Source organism: Phoca vitulina, unplaced genomic scaffold (assembly GCF_004348235.1).
Source record: "Phoca vitulina isolate PV1807 unplaced genomic scaffold, GSC_HSeal_1.0 scaffold53, whole genome shotgun sequence".
Lineage (NCBI taxonomy): Eukaryota > Metazoa > Chordata > Mammalia > Carnivora > Phocidae > Phoca > Phoca vitulina.
In genome coordinates this window covers 3,008,414-3,030,096 of record NW_022589756.1, presented here as the reverse complement: position 1 = coordinate 3,030,096, position 21,683 = coordinate 3,008,414, and the positions used below count along the sequence as shown (strand labels likewise).

The window sequence follows — 21,683 nt, the reverse complement described above, 5'->3', positions numbered from 1 at the left end:
GGGGGGGCGGGTATCTCAGGATGGCAGGGCATGGGTCACAGGCTTACCTGCTGTCTTTCCCCTGGGGCCCAGCTGGCCTATCACCGTTCCCTGTCCGGAAGCAATGTCCTGGGCCAGGTCAAGGGGAGGGAATGCGTGAGGAAACAATACACGGATTTAAGGGCTGGGATCCAAAGCCCAGCCTATGGGGAGCCAGGTAAGGGTCATGGTTACTGTATCCAGGGGTGGGACTAGCAGGCCGGCCTCCCGGTCAGTTGCCTCCCCGTCCAGGTCTGCGCAGAGCCCAGAGATAAGCCGCTTGGACCGGAGGCCCCACTCCCAACTTTGGACAGGTGAGCATTCTTGGTATCTCGGCCCAGCCCCTGACCCCCCAGGGCCTTTTTTTGGTCTGCCCTCAGGCTCTCATTCTGACTCCTGTCCGGGCCTCTCCTCCTCCCTGGTGACTCACATTGCTTTGGAATTTCACTCACTGGCTCTTTCTGACGCACATCCTGGGAGCCTGGCCTAGAGCCAGGGAACAGCGCTGTTGCTTCAACCCCACCGGTGATTAATTTTGGCAACCTGAGCTGGAGGCTATTCAGAGGGAAGGCAGGCTGGAGAAGCGAGATGGGAGTTGGGGAGTGTTGCTGGACAGGAAGCCTTTCTTCCTGCTTCTGCTCCTTTGCACTCAGGTAGAAAATGAACAACAGGAAAGGTATTAGCTTGTAGTGGTCTGACATGCCGGTCTGGCCAGCCAGGATTCTCGAGACGATTGAGCAACGGAGTTCAAAACCTATACTGGCCACTGTGCTTCTTGCAATCAATTTCTGGACCTCAATTTGCCATTTTGTGAGTCTTAAAGGTTTGATATCCCTCGTTTTGAACGCTAAGAACAATGGCTTTGTACTCGGTTGATGGAGCTTATGTATCTCTTGCAATGGCTTGGACTCTGTTGTCTCCCCATTTTGAATATGATGTGAGGGGCTGGTGCTGGCTGGGACTGTGGAGAGGGGCAGGGGGAGTTGACATGACAGTGCACCGGGCTGGGATGCATTCTGCCATCACCCCGACTTGTCCCCATCGGACGCCCCAGCAGGGAAGGGAGAGGATCCCCATGGCCTTCACAGCACTTATCTCCCTTGGGACCCTGGTGCATGCTTCGGTAGCACTGAGTTCTGTGTGCTATCCTCACTCCTCCAGAAGCCGGTTGCTTTTCCCATCCCTTCCCCAGATTGTTCTCCACCTCTTATCTTCTCCAGCTGCCTGGGGCTCAAGGATTCATGGTCCCAACCCTGCCCCTTCCAGCAACTCTGCTAAGTAAAGAAAGGGCTCTGTGCCAGTCTGATCGGCTGACCCCTGGGAGCGCATGCATGAAGTAGGGCTGGGGGACACCCTCAGTGTATTCAGGAAACAAAGCCCTCACCCCCATTTGTCTAACCCCAAAGAATGACCACAGTGAAAAGAACCATGGGCCAGTTTCAGGGGAGTTGGCCTGTGGGTGAAGATGTCACCGCCCCAGCCCCCTGGGGTCTGGTGGACACCCCACTCGCTGCTACAGTAAGTCTGGTCTGTAGGGGGCGCTAGAGAAGCATGCTTCAGGCACTCCTCCCCTTCTCCCTCTTAGCCACACTGGGGGGGACAATGATCATTTTGGAAGATGTTGAGAAGTAAAGGGTGGGGTTAAGGAAATGAGTCTGTACCTCGATACCCATACCAATGATTATAATCAGGATTTATTTTTTTTTTCAAACTAAAAGCACTATTAATAAGGCAATACATCATGACCAGGTAGGTTTAAGAGTTTAGAATCCCAAGTCAGACTGAGTTCAAATCAAAGGAGTTCCACTTACAGGTTTTGGATATCCCACATATTTCCTTCTGTAGTCATTAATATTTTTAGGTGATATAATATATGGTCCACTAAAATATTACACATATCCAAGTCATAAAACATAATAAGGACCCAAACAACTGCAAACCCCTTACTCGACTTAAAAAGCGTAACACAAGCAACACACTGCACGGTTGAAGCTGTGCGCGCGGGGCTCCTCGTTCCCACGTGTAACCTCTCGACACAGGGGCCCCTAGTCGGCATCTGGTGTTTGTCATTTCCCTGAAGATTTAGAATATTTTCTATCATATTGTGTGGGCCTCCCTAAATAATATACTGTTTAGGTTTGCTTGTTTTTAAGCTTTGAGAAAGGATATTATACTGTATGTGCATCATCTTGCTGGACTTGTCTTTTCTCAGCTTTGCGTTACTAAGATGGGGCCACTCTGCTGTGTGTGGCCATGGTGCCTCCCTCTGCAGGGCAGTGTGATTCCCAGGGCCGCGGCGTATTATTCCGCTGGCTAGTCTTTGCTAGTATGAAAACCGCTCCTTTGAATGTTCTTGTGCTTGTCCAAGTGCACATGTTCAAACATTTCTCACTGGGTAAATACCCAGAAATAGAATTGCTGGGTTATGGGGTAAGTGCCTGCTCAACTTGACAAGATTGCACTGAAGGGTTTTCCGAAGCGGCCAGTGAAGAGGGGTTCTAGCTGCTGCTGATTCTCACCTCCCCTCGGCCTCTCTGCTGGGTGCATTGTGGTATCTCAGCAGTAACAGTCCGTGTTTCTCTGGTTACTAACAAGGTCGAGTGGGTATCTTCCCACGTTTTGGTACATTTGTGTTTCTTCTTCTGTGAGGCGCCTGTTCATGTCCTTTGCCCATTTTCTGGACACCAGCATTTTCTTATCATCAGCAATTTGTATGAGTTATTTACATGTTCTGGAACTAACATTTTTCAATGATATGAAAAATATTATATATTATATATATTTTTAAGTATTAATGTATTTTAATATACAAAAAACATTTCTAGCTTTTCAGTTCTACGTGTGACAAATATTTTCTCCAGGAGTGTGGCTTGTTATATGACTTTCATTATGGTGGCTTTTGATGAACATACGTTCTTATATTGCAGTTGAATTCATTAAGGTTTTTTTCAAGGATAGTATATATTGTATCTTAAGAAACCCTTCCTTAGCCTAAGGTGATAAATATAGTTTTCTATATTTTTTCTCAAACATGTTAAGCTTGCCCTTCCTGTTTAAACCTTTCTCTTTAATTGATATTTATCAACTGGGGTTTTGGCTAAGAAAAAAGCCCCAGTACGTTATTTTAAAAATATTTCTCTGGTTCTATAATTAACAAGTGTACATTAACAAATATATATTTTTTAGAGATTTTATTTATTTATTTGACAGAGAGAGACACAGCGAGAGAAGGAACACAAGCAGGGGGAGTGGGAGAGGGAGAAGCAGGCTTCCCACTGAACAGGAGCCCGATGCGGGGCTCGATCCCAGGACCCTGAGATCATGACCTGAGCCAAAGGCAGATGCTTAACGACTGAGCCACCCAGGTGCCCCTTCATTAACAAATATTGATAGTTGCAGAAAAATATGAAAAATTAAGAACCACTAAAATTTTTACCACCACTCGATATAGCTATCTAAAATACATAATTGGTATATAATATGCCATATAGCATTATCTTCTTTTTTATATCTTTTTTTCTCTGATTTTACAGGTTCATAGTAGAACATTTAGAAGTAGAAGATAAATAAAGAAAAATGAGTGTGTGCTTCGCACTACTCTGAAATTGTTCCGTGTACCTCCCAAATACCCAGTGTGGTTACTCAGGAGCAGAGTTCTGTACTGAAGGTCACAGCCATCACCCTCCCAGTAGAGAGTCTCCAGGGTAACCTTGGTCAGGAAGAGACTCATGTACACCCCTGAATAAGCATATCATGAGGGGGCTGCTAACAACCCAACAAAATTCCAAACAGGCCCACTCAAATTCCAGAAGGACATTGTGAAATGAGTTATTTAAATGATAAATAAATCATGCCCCTACCAAAAACTTTTTTTCCTTAGGGTAGAAAATAAAAATATAGGTTATGATCACTATGGCCAAAAGCAAGTATTTTCCCTCCACATTTTACCTCTGCTTTGCTATGGCCAAATTATCAGTCTCAGCATTTCAGCCCTTTATAGAGAAACTATTTGAACTCTGTTTCACTGGGTTGGTAACAAAATCGTCTACATGTTGGTACAAACATGTCTACATGGTGTCTATGTGCCCACTCACGGAGGAGGCAGGGAGAGCTAGTCAAGTGAGCTAATCATGGTACTCACTATTTCTAAACCGAGACCAGAAGGTACCTTGCAAGAAAGATGGCGCCTATACCAATGGATTGGAGTTTGCACAGAACCTGAAGTCTAGCTTGTGAGGTAGTTCTACCTTGGTACATCACAAAGACTTGAGAATGAGGGAGTGGCAGGAAGGGGCAGTGGACGGCTGGGAAGGAGATACTAGAGCAGAGCCTTCCACCAACAGGTGGAAAGGCCAGGAGGCTGGGGAGAGATTTTATTTATTTATTTATTTTTAATTTTTTTTAAAGATTTTATTTATTTGACAGAGAGAGACACAGTGAGAGAGGGAACACAAGCAGGGGGAGAGGGAGAGGGAGAAGCAGGCTTCCGGATGAGCAGGGAGCCTGATGCGGGGCTCGATCCCAGCACCCTGGGACCATGACCTGAGCCGAAGGCACATGCTTAACAACTGAGCCACCCAGGTGCCTCTGGGGAGAGATTTTAAAACAAGCATTACCATGTTGCCCAGGGCCTCCTTTGGGCCGCATGATGGGAACAGAGGTAAGAGCCCCAAACCAGTAGCCTCTAGGTTTTCCTGCACATGGGTTCAGCGAAATGGTGAGAAGACAGAGCCGGACATCACTGGGAGCAATGAAAGGCTTCTCTCTTCTAGTTCTGCTACACAAATGCTTGGGCAGCCTTCAGTGCCTAGCCCCTGACATCACCGTTTATAGACTGGGGCCTCTGAGAGCCCAGTGGGCAGGACTGGGGTTGGGAGAGTGGGCAGAAGGGCCAGCTGTACCTGAGCTTGAAGTGGTCCAGATCTTGGGCTGCCTGGGCTGAGCAGCATGGTGCTGCTGCAGCTGGAGCTCAGCTGACTGGGCTCAGGGCCAAGCTCAGGCTCCTCTGGAGCCCTAAACTCCTCCGGAGAACCCGATACTTTCCCGTAAGCGCATGGCAGCCAGAGTATGCCTACTGCTCATTCTGCAAGCCCTGGAGAGCAGATTTGAGTTGCTTCAGAGGCACGTAGGAGAAGAAAGGGGCTGCACGGAAGGTACCTACATTTGGTCCCTTTTCATCCTACCTCCCCTTCCTCCCTCCTGCCCCCACCCAACAGAAGGAGTCTGCGCCAGCTCCAGCTGTGAATTCCTGGCAGGGACAGTGGCTAATTCAAATGAATCTGGCTGGCAAAAGACTCAGCTCTCAAAACCAGCCTACTTGGAACAATCTCGAAGGGCCTGCCCTAGTGAGGAGAGCATCTCAAGGCTCCATGGAAGTCAAGAAGAGGGTGGGCGTGGGGAGGTCACTGCAGCTCCAGAGGCTCCCGCTGGGGAATGAGATGTCTTTCTTTCAGTCAATCATACAGCTCAGCATAGGTTTAAAAATAATTGTCAGCACAACCAGAGTTAAAAAGATGGTTCGCTTCTTATCAGTGGTTGAATCAGCTCCAGTCAACATTTATTGAACTAGTTATGGTAGACACCGTGCCAGACACTGACAATTAGCTTTTACAATAGGAAATGAGATCGGAAGGAAAACATACATTCTCACAAGCAGACCTTTTATATATACTGCAGTCGAATTCTGAAAAAGACATTTCTAAATCTCAGAGGAAAATCAGTAGGTAGTTTAAAATCGGAAAAGTTTGAGCACATTTTTTTTGCTTAAATCTCTGCAGATAAGGTATTACACTTGAAAGAAGCAGCTTAGAGCACTTTAGTGTTTTGATTACCTATGGCTAAAAGGGAAATTAAAATTAGGAGATTTGGACAAATGCTAGGTGTTGTTTTGGGGTCATAGCTATGGGATGAGATGCACTTCATGTAATCAAGCAGAAACACGAAGTTGTAATTTGGGATTTCGAAAGTATTTGGGACGTCACACAAAGCTGTTAGAAGAATGGATTCCTTGGAATTTGGAGCTCTAATTTTAAATATCCACAGAGTTTGTTTTTTAAAAAAACTTGGTATTGGACATTAGTTCAGACTTTCACTTTGAAGATAGCTAGGATAACAATCAAAATTGTCCTGATGAAATGAACTGACCCTTCTGATTTTTCAGAATTATTAAAGAATTTGACGATTAAATGAATTCTCATTTCTCTTCACACTGGTAATATAAATACACAATTTTTTTCACTGTTTGTTCTCATAAATATTCTAATGTAACAACTGGGCATTTAAAACCTGAAGGCTTTTAATTTACCAGTAAGTTTTTTTAGCAAATAAAATAGGCAAAGAACATGCAAATACAATTCATTTTTTAAAAGGAAATAAGTATGGGAACATTTTTTAAAAGGCTTAACCTCAGTTATTTTTATTTTTACTTATTTTTATTTTTTTTAGAGATTTTATTTATTTGCTTGTCAGAGAGAACAAGCACAAGCAGGGGGAGTGGCAGGCAGAGGGAGAAGCAGGCTCCCCGCTGAGCAGGGAGCCCGATGCGGGACTCTATCCCAGGATGCTGGGATCATGACCTGATCCAAAGGCAGAAGCTTAACTGACTGAGCCACCCAGGCGTCCCCTCAGTTATTTTTAAAAAGTGAAAATTAGATCAATTTTTAATCTGTGGAATCAGTAAGAATTTTTTTTTAAATGATGATACTCAACTCCTGCTACTTGATGGAAGTATAAATTAGTACATTTCTGAAAAACAATCAGATGGAATATGTGAGGACCCATGCAGAGCCCCCAAGTTGGTATGAAGATTATTTTAAATAAAAGATTATTTAATGTATGAAGACGTTTGAGAGTCAAAGGTTGCAGAAAGAAGGCTTCTCAGAGCTTCCCTTATCTGACTAAAAGCAGCAAGTTCTGGGAAGTAAGTCTGTCACAAGTTCTTTCTTCAGGGAAGATCTATTCCCAAAATAGATCAAATAAAACCTACCCCAAATCTCTTCTCTGGGGGATTTCTATGGCCCTGAAGGAGACAGAAAGGCAACTCATACTTGACAGACAAACATCATCACAAACTTTCTTATCTCTGAAAGAGAGTGTTCTGAAAATCCATTGTCTTTCCTAAAAAAAACCATTTACTCTTCCTATAGAAGCCTTTTCTCCCTCCCTCCCTTTTCCCTAATAAGTTAGGTAGATAAGCCTTTAACTTGAACCATTTAACAAGCCAGCTACTTCATTTGTTGGCTCCCATGTGTACCCCAGAAAACCTTTTTCCCGGGTTACTCTGTCTTTTTTGGTTTACTTTGCAGGCCTCAGTCACTAACCTAAGAGGCAGAGGAAAAGTTTCTTTCCCATCTTTTACATATATATGAAGAGGCTTAAAAGAACACATATACTTTGACCCAAGAAAATTCTAAGAACAAAATCTAAGGAAATAATCAGAAGTCAGGAAAAGATTTATGTGAAGGATGATCATAACACTAGTAATTTGGGGGCGGGGATGAAGGAAAAAAAATAAACTGTCTTAGTCCATTTGGCTGTTAGAACAGAATACCATAAGCTGGGGCTTAGAAACAACAGGAAAATATTTCTCACAGTTCTGGAAGCTGGGAAGTTCAACATCAACATGCTGGGATATTTAGTATCTAGTAAAAGTCCACTTTTTGGTTTATAAACACCAGTCTTCTCTCTGTAGCCTCACATGATCAAAGGTGGAATGGATCTCTCTGGGGTCTCTTTTATAAGGACACTCATCCCATTCATGAGGGCTCCACCCTCATGACCTGATCACCTTCCAAAGGCCCCACCTCCAAATACCATCATATTGAGAATGAGGTTTCAAAATATGCATTTGGGGCTGTAGGGGAGAAAAACATGCAGTCTAGAGCCCTAAGTGCCCTACAACAGGGGAAGTTTTAAATAAATGATGGTATATTCGGAAGATGGAATGTGTATCACACGGGCACGCGCACACACACCTCTCACACAGACACGTGGTTGTTTATCAGCATGATCTCAATTGATCGAGAAAAATCCATACAGGAAAAAGGGTAGGGGTCTGGGACTTCATAAATAACCACAAAACCTCTCAGAAGGAAAGAAATATCACCAAATGTAAACTGGTTATCTCTGGATGTTGAAAATAAGGGTCTTAAATTTTTCTTTCTGTATATTTTAATATTTTCCAGATTTTTGAAATAAGTATGTTAATACCTTTTGACAGGGGGTGGGGGAAGAGAAGCAAAAAATGTAATTATTTTTTAAAAGATTTTACTTACTCATTTGATAGAGAGAGAGCACAAGTGGGGGCAGGGATCGGTAGAGGCAAAGGGAGAAACAGACACCCCACCGAGCAGGGAGCCCAACGCCGGGCTTGATCCCAGGACCCCAAGATCATGACCTGAGCCAAAGTCAGACGCTTCACAGACTGAGCCACCCAGGTGCCCTTCCAAAAAAGTAATTATTAATCAAAATAATAAACAAATTGATTAATGTTGAGGGAAGAAAGGTAGGCCAGAAGGAAGGAAACGTTTTGCTAGGTCTTTTCCTTCAATTGTAAAATGTCACTACAGCAATAAATGTGGGTAGTTTTTTTTCTTAAGGTACAAACAGTATTTTAATTGTTTTATTGCATCCTATAGGTCAGTGATAAAAGCAAACACAAAGTTGCAACTTGGTACATTAAATAACTTGGTGCATAAAAGACTAATAAAGTAGGTATACATGTATGTGGATATATCATGACAATGTATAAAGATTATAGGAAGTTAGTGAATTGCTTATTGCAAATAGCTTTTAAACATGCTTTTCAGAGATTAAAAAAACATAACAGGTAGTTAAGTAAAAGATATCCTCCATAATTTCAACATCAGAGTGGCAATTCTTTTCAGTTCTATTATTTCCACGTTATACACTTTTTATACATTTTTTCCTTATTTATCAATCTTAGATTTTTTTTCTTGATTCTAGCCTCATGTGTGATATACATAATATTTTTAAATTTTTTACTGTACATGTTTGCAAACATCCAGAAAAATTGAAAAGAAATAATCCAATAAATACTGATTCCCATTACTTAGACTTTGTTGAATTTGTTAACATTTTTCATGCTTTTTTTTTTGGCCAAAATTTTTCAAAATAACTTGGAGATGTTGAGGAGCAACATCTTCAAGGTCCTTTTAGCTGGACTAAGAATCAAATTGACGGGATGCCTGGGTGACTCAGTTGGTTAAGCGTCTGACTTCTGAATTCAGCTCAGGTCAGGATCTCAGGGGTCATGATCTCAGGGTCTTGAGATCAAGCCCCACATGGGGCTCCGTGTTGGGTGTGGGCCTGCTTAAGATTCTCTTTCTCTCCCTCTGCGCCTCCCTCACCTCACGTGAGGGCGCACACGCGCGCACGCTCTCTCTCTTTAAAAAAAAAAAAAAATCAAATTGACATTATTTCATATACACAGGGAATCCACACGGACATGGAATTCTAAAGAAGGGCAGACAAAATGAGGTACATATGTCATCCTGAACTTAGAAGAAAGGGTAGGGGTCTGGGACTTCAAAGGGGAGGAAGGCAATTCACAGGAAGATGAAAAAGAGTAAATGTTTGATAAACAAATGTTGGGGAGGGGCACCACTCAGGCCTCAGAAACAGTGGGACCACAGGACTTGGATCAAACAGGCCTTGCTAGGTTCCTCCCTGTCTACCACACCCGGCTCGCATCATAATGTAGTTCTCTATGGTGACAGCTCTCTTCCTGGAGCAAGTCCTCTATCTAAATTCTTTTTAGGCAGTTGAGGGGGAGGTGAAGAGCTTTTCCTGAATCTGCTGGGTTTCGATTGCTTTTAACTCAAAATAATCTTCATGTTAAAGCAGCCCATCCTAGGGTGGCCAGCCGTCCCTGGCCCCTACATAGACATTATGACACTTACTCCGAAATACTTCAACACATGTTTCCTCAAAAAGGACATTCTCCTACATAAATAACAACAAAACCATCATCACCCTGAAGTAAACTAAAAAAATTCTCTGATATCAGGGCATCTGGGTGGCTCAGTCGGTTAAATATCCGACTCTTGACCTCAGCTCAGATCTTGATCTCAGGGTCGTGAGTTCAAGCCCAGCATTGGGCTCCACACTGGGTGTGGAGCCTACTTAAAAAAACAAAAACAAAACAAAAAACAAAAACAAAAAAAATTCTCTAATATCATCTACTACCCAGTTGGTACTCCGAGTTCCTGAATTGTCCCCAAATATTTACAGCTACTTTTTTAATCCATTCCTTTTTAACAACTGCCTCATAATTTCATCAGTGGATAATACCATGATGGAATTAACCAGTTCTGAAGGTGACCTGTATTTGTCAAGGAGCTTCTTTCTTTGCACATTTGGTCTTTCAGCAAATGTTTATTGAGCGAAGTGCTGAGTGCTGGTATTATGAGGTGAAAGTCATTTTCCTGCCTTTGAGTAGCATGTGCTCAGTGCACGAGGAGTCTTTATTTCTTCACTGGGACATTTCTAACTTAGCTGAAAGAGGGGAAACTGAGTCAAATAGTGAATGCTTGCATCTTGATACGTATTTTATCTTGGGAAAAAAAATGTATTCTACTGATTATGCCATATCGACAGAAACAATGCTTCTGGCATTTACCCCAACTGAAAATGACAATATCCCCTCTTGGGATTTCATCCCCCCCATCCCCCATTATTTTTCTTTTTGGTATTTCATTGAGTAGAGAATGCTACTGCCTTTTCTTTATTCCTTAATGAAGCAAAAATGGATTTTTCTTCTCAAATCTCTCCATTGCTTCTATTTGGCTATGATTTCAGGGTCCTTTCCTTTGGTCCTTTTCTCCCGGCTTCCCCACCTCCCAAGCATGCCTGCCTTTGGAGAGAGAGGCCTTGCCCTGGGAGACCCGTTGGGTAGTCTGCAGTCCTCTGTCTGCCACTGTCTCTGCCTCAGCCCGCAGAGAGTGTTTACTGCTTCCACACTCCCACCCCAGGAGCCCCCCGGGGTGTTGGGGTGGCCAGGACTTGTCATGCCCCAGGGATTAGGAAGAGAGATCAGAGGAAGGAAAGGGGCCGCCCAGCTGGAAGGACATCTTTGGATTTAAGCCTCCTCAGGCTGGTTCCCCTTTTCTCCTAATCCCCTACTCACTGTGTTCTCAGAGCATCCCATGTGCCCCGTGTGAGGGCTGTGCTTTGCCTTACCCTACCTGTGTCCCTGCCTAGAATGCGCTACCCATTCTCTCCACCATCCTCAGTCCCTCAAGACCCAAAACTCAAGTTTTCAAAGTTCCTTCCACTTGTGCACTTAGCTCACACTTCAGCTAACCTCAGGGGTCAAGGCCTCTCTCTGTTCCTCTCCCTCCTCCCCAATGCCATCCACCAGCTCTCCCAGGGGAATGCCCTCCCCACTTCCTTCGCTCCTTCCAGCCAACTCTGGTGGGAATCATGTGGTCACTTTGGTGTGCAGGACACACTCAGCATCTCGAGGAGAGCCATTCCCTCACTGGGTCGCAAAGAGTGGGAGCAGAAGCCCTGATGTTTGCTGCACAGTACAAAGCCAGGATTCTCTCCCGGCTGTTCTGAGACTGACATCAGCCTCTCCCCAGCTGGCCCGAGAAGTCCTCATCAGTGTCCATTCTGCCCTGCAAAGGCAGACATGGTGCGGGGCGCGTGGAAGACCCGGCCGTCGGCACTGTCCTCCCTGGGGCGGGGGCTGATCCGAGTGCGGAGGAAGCGTGCAGTTCTGCTTTGGAGACGTGGGCCTGACCCTCAGGAAGAAGGAGGTGCGGGAGCTGCAGCTTTTGGGGTGGGCAGTGTGGAGCAGAGCTTTAGACCCTGGAACTGGGCCTCTGCTTCTAGCGAGACAAGAAGAGCCCCAAGGGAGAAAACAGTGGTGCGGGAGATGCCCCCACTGAAGAGGGGCCAACGGGACACCTAGTGGGTGAACCACTTCGGTTGTCATTTTCTCCTCAGGCCCTCAAAGTGGTGGCGACTCCACGGAGTACTTGTTTGTGCTCAGTACCTGGGCCAGATGGCTCCCAGCAGCCCTTTCTCTCTCCCTGCTGGTCATGTGATTTAATTATTAACCCGGGAAAGACAATTCCCCACCGAGGGGCTTGGCGGCCAGTTAAAACTCTACCAGCGGCACCTCACAGGCCTGGACTCTTCCCAGCCTGGACTCTTCCCGGCCTGGTACATTCTGGGCCTGCAGGGAACCTCAATGTTTCCCTGACCAGGGCTGCAGTGACTGAAGTGCTGTCCTTAGCGGGGCCTCAGGGGGCCACAAACCAGAACTACGGAATGGGGGGGGGGGGGGGGGGCAGCCGGGCCGGCACTATTACAGGTGGGCTGTCCCAGCCTAGAGCTTTCTGTGGCCGGATGCCGTGGTGAGCTCCACGGGCCACCCGAGGCTCCGCTCCAGAGCTGTAGGCACTAGCTTGTCTGGCTTTCTCACCCGTGACACTAAAAAAGCACAAAGAGCAAGCAGGCCACCCTGCACCCTGCGACTTGCCTCTGCCTTGTGACTGTGCTTAATATAGGTCAGATGAAAACAGCTCCCAAAATAGACCTTCTCTGAGAAGCAGCTGCGCCTGTGAAAGGGAAAAGGTGTGGGTGACCGGGGAGTGTAGTTCTCCTCAGGGGTTACGTAACCCAGACCTGAAAACTGGGGCCAAATATCTGTGGAGGAAAAGTGAGGGTGCCCCTGCCGCCGCCCCTGCCCCCCCCACCCCCGCCCAAGCCAGGGAAGCAGCCCAACCCTCACAGACATCAGCGGGCTCGCGAGGAGCGACCTCTGTCCTGGACAACAAGGTCACCCCTCAAAGCATCACTCTGGGGAGCTTGTCATGCACACCAAAGTAATCACATGACTCCCACCAGAGCTGGCTGGAGGCCCCAGACCGGGGTGTGGGGGGGATGGGGGGGTGTCTCCCTGGGAGAGCTGGTGCAGGGGGTGGGTTTCATCTGCCCCAGGTGGTGGGCCCAGGTGACTGAGGAGAGCAGGACAAGCCTGTGTTTGTCAGTTCAAGCATAGAGGAAGCTTAAGCAAGAGGAGAACACCTGCTGTGTCGCCCCTCCTGCGGGTGACGCCTCTTCCACCCTGCTGTCCTCCTGGGGAGCCACCAATGTGGCCCAGCACTCCCCACCAGACTCTTCCTTTGCCTTTTCCATCTTTGCCTCAGCCGAGAGGAGGGGTTTCTAGAAGGAAAGAGCAGCGCTTCTGCCATTATTCATTTTCCAGTCACTGGGTGGTAATTTAGTGAGGGCTGCCTCTGAGAGGAGGCAGCAGAGGATCCAGACTTCCCCGAAGAAGTGACTGGAAAAGAGACAGGAAGCTAAAAGGGGGCTAGCCAGTCAGGGGAAAGAAGTCAGGGTGTTGAGGAAGCACCTGACACAGCAAACAAGACATGTGCAAAGGCCCAGAGGCACGAGGGCGAGTGTATCTCCAGGAGAAAGCACAACTATGGCAGTGACTGGATGACAGTGAGAAAAGCCTGGTGAGAGCCGAGGCTGACAGAATAAATGGCCACCAGCTCCTGAAGAGCCTTAGGAAGTGTGGACTTCCTCCTGACAGAACTGGGGGACTGCTGCTGTGGGGGCTTCTCCAACAGGGCGGCATGTTAGAGGCACAGACTGGCGACCGCAGCTCAGGCCCACTCCCTCAGATGCTCTGGAGGTGCCGCCCTGCAGTCTGCGCGCTGACAAGCCCTCCCCATGACTCTGATTCAGGCTGAAGTTTGAGAACCACGGAGCAGAAGCCGTGGCCGTGGATTTGTACACGTGGAGACAGTGAGCAGAGGTTGTGCCTCCAAGAAGTTCGGCTGTGAAGGGAAGAGAGAGGTGGGGGGCCGTGGGGGGCCGTGGGGGTGAGAGAGACCGTCTTGGGTCGCGTCCCTGGGCGGTGCAGCACGAGGAGCAGAGGCGGGAGCTGGGCTGTGGACGCAGGGACCCCAAGGCCTGGCCACGCCCTCCGGGAGCCGTGGAGCAAGGGTGGCCTTTCAGAGTTGTTCCGGAATCAGGGCAAGGGGGGATTGAGCCTTTACCCCCTGTATTAACCATGTCTTTTTATTTGCTGTGTTTTCTGATGTTTTAACATCTTGCTGATCCTAGAGAGACTCCCCTGTGAGCATGACTTTCATATGCAAACCAACCAATCAAGAGTCCGGACCCTCAACGGACACTACCACCCTGTCCTAATCACCTCAGCATCAGGCACCAGATGACTAGGGAAAGCCCCTATATCCTAGAGTCCATAAAATGATTCAAACTAGCCAATCTTTTTTTTTTTTGAGCATTTTATTTTATTTTATTTATTTTTATGTTATGTTACTCACCATACATTACATCATTAGTTTTTGATGTAGTGTTCCATGATTCATTGTTTGCATATAACACCCAGTGCTCCATGCAGAACGTGCCCTCTTTAATACCCATCACCAGGCTAACCCATCCTCCCACCCCCCTCCCCTCTAGAACCCTCAGTTCCAAACTAGCCAATCTTAAACCTGTTACCCTGCCTTGCATTGCCTTTCCCATTGAAGCTATCATAAAGCTTACTCCCATATTTCCCCTATTTTCCCCTTGCGCCCTCAGGACCATATTTCCCCTATTTTCCCCTTGCGCCCTCTGCCTCCTGATGGAAACCTGCACTTCCCCATGTGGCCCCCTGCGTGGTGTGCTTTGCCCCGTTTCTAGGGATCTGTGAGTATAAACTTCCTTCGTGACTGTCATCTGCATGTCAGTATATCTTACCCTAAAACAATTCCAGAGTATCCTTCAAATACCCCAGCACCAACCAGTCATCGGGTGTGGCCTGCCCCAGGAGAATGGGTGTCACCTGAGGCCAGGCAGCCCCCTTTGGCAATTCGCAGAGGGGGCGTTGACTGTGAGCCTCCAGCAGCCACACTTTCAGCAGCTGAGAGATTGGATGCCTCGGTCCAGAGGGGGCATCTGGGTTATGGTTCAGGGCATCCACTACCAAAAGAGATCTTTTATAGGTGGAAGAAGTTTAAGAATGTTTAAGTGCTGGGGCGCCTGGATGGCTCAGTCGGTTGAGCGTCCAACTCTTGGTTTCTGCTCAGGTCATGATCTCAGGGTTGTGAGATCGAGCCCAAAGTCAGGCTCCGCACTCAGCGGGAGTCTACTTAAGTTTCTCTCCCTCTCCCTCTGCTCCATCCCTGCATGCACACTCTCTCCCTCCAATAAGTAAGTCTTTAAAAAAAAAAAAAGATGGCGCAGAGCTGGTGGTTGCAGATTGAGGAGCCTGGGCTGGAAGGAGGGACATGATGACAGCAGAAAACCAGCCATGCACAGGACTGGTGGACTGCATGAGGCCAAGCACAGCTGCAGTGGGAAGAAGTGGCTGAGTGGGAGAGCCAGAAGGATGGGCTGAACAGGGATGCGAGGGGGCAGATTGCCGAAGTGCAACAGTTCTGGCTGAAGGGGAGCTTCAAAGCGTGCCCTGCGGAGTGGGTGGTGGAGAGAGAACGGAGGTTAAGCTCTGAAAAAGTGAGATAGTCGAGGAACCAAGAAGCCATAGTGTTGGATGGCTCGCACTTATGAATGCTGAATTCACCTCGAGGATGGCAAGATCCAAGTTTTTGCTTTTATATATTTGCTAAATTTAATAGAATGAATGTCATAAAAAGAAAAAAAAGAAATATTCCAAAAATCATATATAGGTTGTGGCCTTAAGAAGATGAAATAAAGGGGCGCCTGGGTGGCTCAGTCAGTTAAGCATCTGCCTTCAGCTCAGGTCATGATCTCAGGGTCCTGGGATCGAGCCCCGCATCAGGCTCCCTGCTCAGCAGGGATCCTGCTTCACCTTTTCTGCCTCTGCCTCTCTGTCTGTCTCTCATGAATAAATAAATAAAATCTTTTTTAAAAAAGATGATGAAATAAAAAACCTGGATGAAAAAAGTCAAAATATTTATAAGGGTTGCTTTAGGGTGATGAATGTTTATAGAGTTACAAGTGGTTATTTCTGGGGGGCAAGCGTTGTAGTTTTATTTATTTATTTGTAAAGATTTTATTTATTTATTTGTCAGAGTGAGAGAGGGAACACAAGCTGGGGGAGCGGCAGGCAGAGGGAGAAGCAGGCTTCCCGTGGAGCAGGGAGCCGGATGTGAGACTCAATCCCGGGACCCTGGGATCATGACCTGAGCCGAAGGCAGACGCTTAACTGACTGAGCCACCCAGGCGTCCCAAGCATTGTAGTTTTAGAAGACAGGAGACTGTAGAAGACAGTGAGCTGGATTTTAAAGTGGTCAGGGAAGGAAGAGGAGGTCAACATGCAGCCTCTGCGAGAAGGCAGGTAGAAGGCCGCCTGTCCTGGAGCCTGGAAAAGGTAATGCCCAGGCCTGCAGGGAGGTGGCGCTCCCAGCTCCTCCTCCGAGTCCTACTCTACTTACTTAAGCCATGCATTGGTCAGCCTTGTCTCATGACCATGACCGCAGGTTAAGAGGTCTGTTAGGTAAGAATTTCTTTAAAAGGAACTTTGGAGCAAAAAGAGCTTGAGAAATCATATCATTTTACACATTAGATAAGCATAAGTGAGCTTGGGGTGTCAACTCACAGGAAGGACAGGTAGCTATTTACGGAGATTCTTTTCTCTCTCCTTTCTGTCTCATACACATCTATTCTCCTCTCTCCAATCTACTTATTGAATAGCTTCTGGATTTATGATAGCAAGACATACATTCACTTTAGGACATTTTCAAAGAGAGAATAGGATTAAGATACACACACAAAAACAAAACTACAACACTTGGCCCCCAGACATAACCACTCTATAAACATTCATCATCCAAAAGCAACCCCTGAAAATATTTCGACTTTTTTCATCCAGGCTTTTTACTTCTTCTTCTTAAGGCCACAACCTATATATGATTTTTGGAATGTTTCTTTTTGTTTCTTTTTATGACACTCATTCCATTAAATTTAGCGAATACGTGTAAAGCAAAAACTATTTAAAAATCAACCATAATGTGATGTTACACCCCAGGTATACCACTAAATAAAATTTAGGTAAAAATAGGCATCGGATTTTAGATTTCGCTTTGGAACCTCCTTCTTTTGCTTAACTTTGTGTCGTTCTATGGAAGTCTCTGTGCCCCTTGGATCCACTCTTTGTCCCGTGGTCTGTCCCAGAGGCTGATTGTAAAGCAGCCTTGCCCTCTGGCTTCCGGATGAGTCTGATGAAAGAAAGCCCTGCAGGAAATAGGATGGGAGGAAAGTGAGAGCAGGTATTTGTCTCAGGCAGCCTCTCTGTGGGGTCACCTGAGCTGCCTCTGCCTCCCCCCCCCCCCCCCCCCCCCCCCCCGCAAAAGGTCACACTGCTCCTCTCCGCACAGACTTTTCTGCAGGATCTTCCTTCTAGGTTCCTTTAATAGCTCCCTCCCCCAGGGCCAGACTAGCATGGGGTGAGGCAGGTGCCTCTGGGGCAAACATGTAAGGAGGCACTCACTGTGCCTTGCACAGCCCTGAGGGTGAATGTGTCCTCAAATCCTGCATCCTAAGTGCCTCACTGAGCTTGCTGTGGTCCCCGCCCTCCCTCCCCGAAGCCCTTGAGGTCTAGTGACAGTTTGTTGTAACTAGCCCCCAGTTACTTCTCCACCCCTCAGGTGTCCCCCTACCCCGCCCTCACCTTTGTAAGCAGCCCCTTTATTCATCCCTCCTTGATTTATCCTGATGTGAGTGTGCCAACAAGGTCCTCTTGGAACCCTGCTATAGCTGTGTGCATCTTTCCATAGCACTTAGTAATTTTTAAGAAAGATTTTATTTATTTACTTGAGAGAAAGCATTAGCTGTGGGGAACGGCAGAGGGAGGGGGCAAAGCAGGCTCCCTGCTGAGCAGGGACACCCCCCCCCCCCCCCCCCCCCCCAGGGCTCGATCCCAGGACCCTGAGATCATAACCTGAGCTGAAGGCAGACGCTTAACAGACTGAGCCACCCAGGCACCCCACACTTAGTAGTTTTTTTACATTATTTCTAATGGTTTCTTTTCTACATGAAATACCATCATTTAAAAAAAAAATTTCATTCCCTCTTGTTAGACTTCTACGGTTTCCGAACTATTGCTATTATAAATAATGCTGCAAATACATGGGCTTTTCCTTAGGTAAATTCCTAGTAGAATTTCCGGGTTAAACTGTATAAACATTTTTATGGCTTTTGATATTAATTATGTATCAAAATGTACCTAGTTTCAACTTGCGTTCTTTGTTGCTAGTGAGCAGGAACATGATTTCAGTCATGTGTTCATCCTTCTTTTTTGAATTGTTTGTGAGCTTTACTCATTTTTCAGGGCAATGATACTTTTTTCATATTGATTTATAATGGCTCTTTAGGTATTAAGAATATTAATCTTTTGTCATTTGTTGTAAATATTTCCCAGTTTGTTGCTTGGCTTTCATCTTGTTTACTGGCATTTAATAATTTTATGCTTGTGTATGGGCATTCAAAAATTTCAGAGTTTTCTCTCTTAAGAGACATCCATTTCTTGCTTCTGGTTTTTTTCTTTGCTTTTAATCTTAGCAAGGCGTTTCCCTTCCCAATATCTTATAAATATTTTGTATTATTTTTTTCATTCTTTTATAGTTTCATATTTTATGCTTAACTATTTGAACTGTCTGGAATTAATATTTTTCTGATTAGTCAATTGTCCTAGCTTCTGTACTTACCTAAATATCAATTTTATCATATATTAAATATCCACTCATACTTAGGTTTGCTCTTAGACTTTCAGTTCTGTCTCATTGAGCTATTTATTCTTGTGACAGAACCATAATGTTTTAATTATTATAGCTTTACAGGAAAAAAATAAATAAGACATGCTCTTCTCTGCTCCATACCCCATTAACTTTCTTTTTCAAAAAAATTTCTTGACAATTCTGCTGTATCAATTTTTCCAAAAGAAATTTAGACTTATTTTTGAATTCATTTAAAAATAATTAATATTTTTAAAATATTAAACTATTTCAACTAGATTTATAGGCATCTCTCCATTGATTCAATTTTCTTTAAAAAAATCTAATCTTTCATATTAAATTTTTATAATTTTACTCATATATGTGTTGATTTAATGTAGATCTTATTTTAATATATTTTTTTCTTTTTAAATTTTTATTTAAATTCTAGTTAGTTAACATACAGTGCAATATTGGTTTCAGGAGTAGAATTTAGTGATTCATCACTTACATACAACACCCAGTGCTCATCACAAGTGCACCCCTTAATACCATCACCCACCCAGCCCATCCCCCACCCACCTCCCTCCGTCAACCCTCAGTTTGTTGTCTACCGTTAAGAGTCTCTTATGGTTTGTTTCCCTCTCTCTTTCCCCTCCCATGTAGCCATCTGTTCTGTTTCTTAAATTCCACATATGAGTGAAATCATATGGTATTTGTCTTTCTCTGACTGACTTATTTCACTTCACATGATACACTCTAGCTCCATCCACATCATTGCAAATGGCAAGATTTCATTCTTTTTGATGGCTGAGTAATATTCCATTACACACACACACACACACACACACACATACACACACACACACATACACCACTTCTTCCCACTTCTTCTTTATCCATTCTTCAGTTGATGGACATTTGGGCTCTCTCCATAGTTTGGCTATTGTTGATAATGCTGCTACAAACACCAGGGTGCATGTACCCCTTCAAATCTGTATTTTTTTTTTTTTTAAAGATTTTATTTATTTATTAGAGGGCGCCTGGGTGGCTCAGTCGTTAAGCGTCTGCCTTCGGCTCAGGTCATGATCCCAGGGTCCTGGGATCGAGTCCCACATCGGGCTCCCTGCTCGGCGGGAAGCCTGCTTCTCCCTCTCCCACTCCCCCTGCTTGTGTCCCTGCTCTCGCTATCTCTCTCTCTGTCAAATAAATAAATAAAATCTTTAAAAAAAAATAAAAAAAAATAATAAAAAAAGATTTTATTTATTTATTAGAGAGAGACACAGCCAGAGAGGGAACACAAGCAGGGGGAGTGGGAGAGGGAGAAGCAGGCTTCCCGCTGAACAGGGAGCCCGATGCGGGGCTCGATCCCAGGACTCTGGGATCATGACCTGAGCCGAAGGCAGACGCTTAACGACTGGGCCGCCCAGGCGCCCCCTCAAATCTGTATTTTTATCTCCTTTGGGTAAATACCTAGGAATGCAATTGCTGGATTGTAGGGTAGTTCTATTGATAACTTTTTGAGGAACCTCCATACTGTTTTCCAGAGTGGCTGCACCAGCTTGCATTCCCACCAACAATGTAAGAGGGTTCCCCTTTCTCCGAATTCTCACCAATACCTCTTTTTTCTTGTGTTGTTAATTTTAGCCATTCTGACAGGTGTGAGGTGGTATCTCATCATGGTTTTGATTTGTATTTCCCTGATGCTGAGTGCATGATGTTGAGCATCTTTTCATCTATCTGTTAGCCATCTGGATGTCTTCTATGGAAAAATGTCTATTCATGCCTTCTGCCTATTTCTTAACTGGATTATTTGTTTTTTGGGTGTTGAGTTTGATAAGTTCTTTATAGATTTTGGATACTAACCCTTTATCAGTTATATCATGTGCGAATATCTTCTCCCATTCCATAGGCTGCCTTTTAGTTTTGTTGATTGTTTCCTTCACTGTGCAGAAGCTTTTTATCTTGATGAAATCCCAATAGTTCATTTTTGCTTTTGTTTCCCTTGCCCTCTTCCAACATTTCTAGTAAGAGGTTGCTGTGGCCAAGATAAAAGAAGTTGTTGCCTGCATTCTCCTCTAGGATTTTTATGGTTTCAGGTCTCACATTTAGGACTTTCATCCATTTTGAATTTATTTTTGTGTGTGGTGTAAGAAAGTGGTCCAGTTTCATTCTTCTGCATGTTGCTGTCCAGTTTTCCCAACACCATTTGTTGAAGAGACTGTCTTATTCCCATTGGATATCCTTTCCTGCTTTGTTGAAGATTAGTTGCCCATATAGTTGTGGGTCCATTTCTGGGTTTTCAATTCTGTTCCATTGACCTATGTGTTTTTGTGCCAGTACCATACTGTCTTGATGATGACAGCTTTGTAATAGAGCCTGAAGTTTGGAATCGTGATGCCTCCACCTTTGCTTTTCTTTTTCAAGATTGCTTTGGCTATCCAGAGTCTTCTATGGTTCCATACAAATTTTAGGATTATTTGTTCTAGTTCTGTGAAAAATGCTGGTGGTATTTTGATAGGGATTATGTTAAATGTGTAAATTGCTTTGGGTGGTATGGACATTTTAACAATGTTTGTTCATCCAGTCCATGAGCATGGAATGTTTTTCCATTTCTTTGTGTCATCTTTAATTTCTTTAATAAGTGTTCTTTGTTTTCAGAGTACAGATCTTTTACCTCTTGGGTTAGGTTTATTCCTAGGTATCTTATGGTTTTGGTGTAATTGTAAATGGCATCAATTCCTTGATTTCTTTTTCGGCTGCTTCATTATTAGTGTATAGAAATACAACAGATTCCCATATGTTGATTTTCTATCCTGCAACTTTGCTAAATTCATGTATTAGTTCTAGCAAGTTTTTGGTGGAGTCTTTTGGGTTTTCTACATAGAGTATCATGTTGTCTGCAAATAGTGAAAGTTTGACTTCTTCCTTTTTGATCTGGATGCCTTTTATTTCTTTTTGTGGTCTGATTGCTGAAGCTAA

General features: G+C 44.9%; 1 protein-coding gene across 2 annotated transcripts in view; it reads left to right on the top strand.

The window, feature by feature from the left end:
• The first annotated feature begins 260 nt into the window (after window positions 1–260).
• Window positions 261–21,683, top strand: part of PEBP4 (phosphatidylethanolamine binding protein 4) — a 249,734-nt gene continuing 228,311 nt past the window's right edge. The window contains exon 1 of one of the 2 annotated variants that reach the window (XM_032389226.1): window positions 261–332. Coding sequence is in view for 1 of the 2 variants with exons in the window: in XM_032389225.1 (XP_032245116.1) it covers window positions 718–828 (111 nt within the window). In the remaining variant the exon portion in view is untranslated. Of the gene's footprint in view, window positions 333–597; window positions 829–21,683 lie in introns of those variants that run through there. The other variant, XM_032389225.1, reaches the window with a different exon arrangement.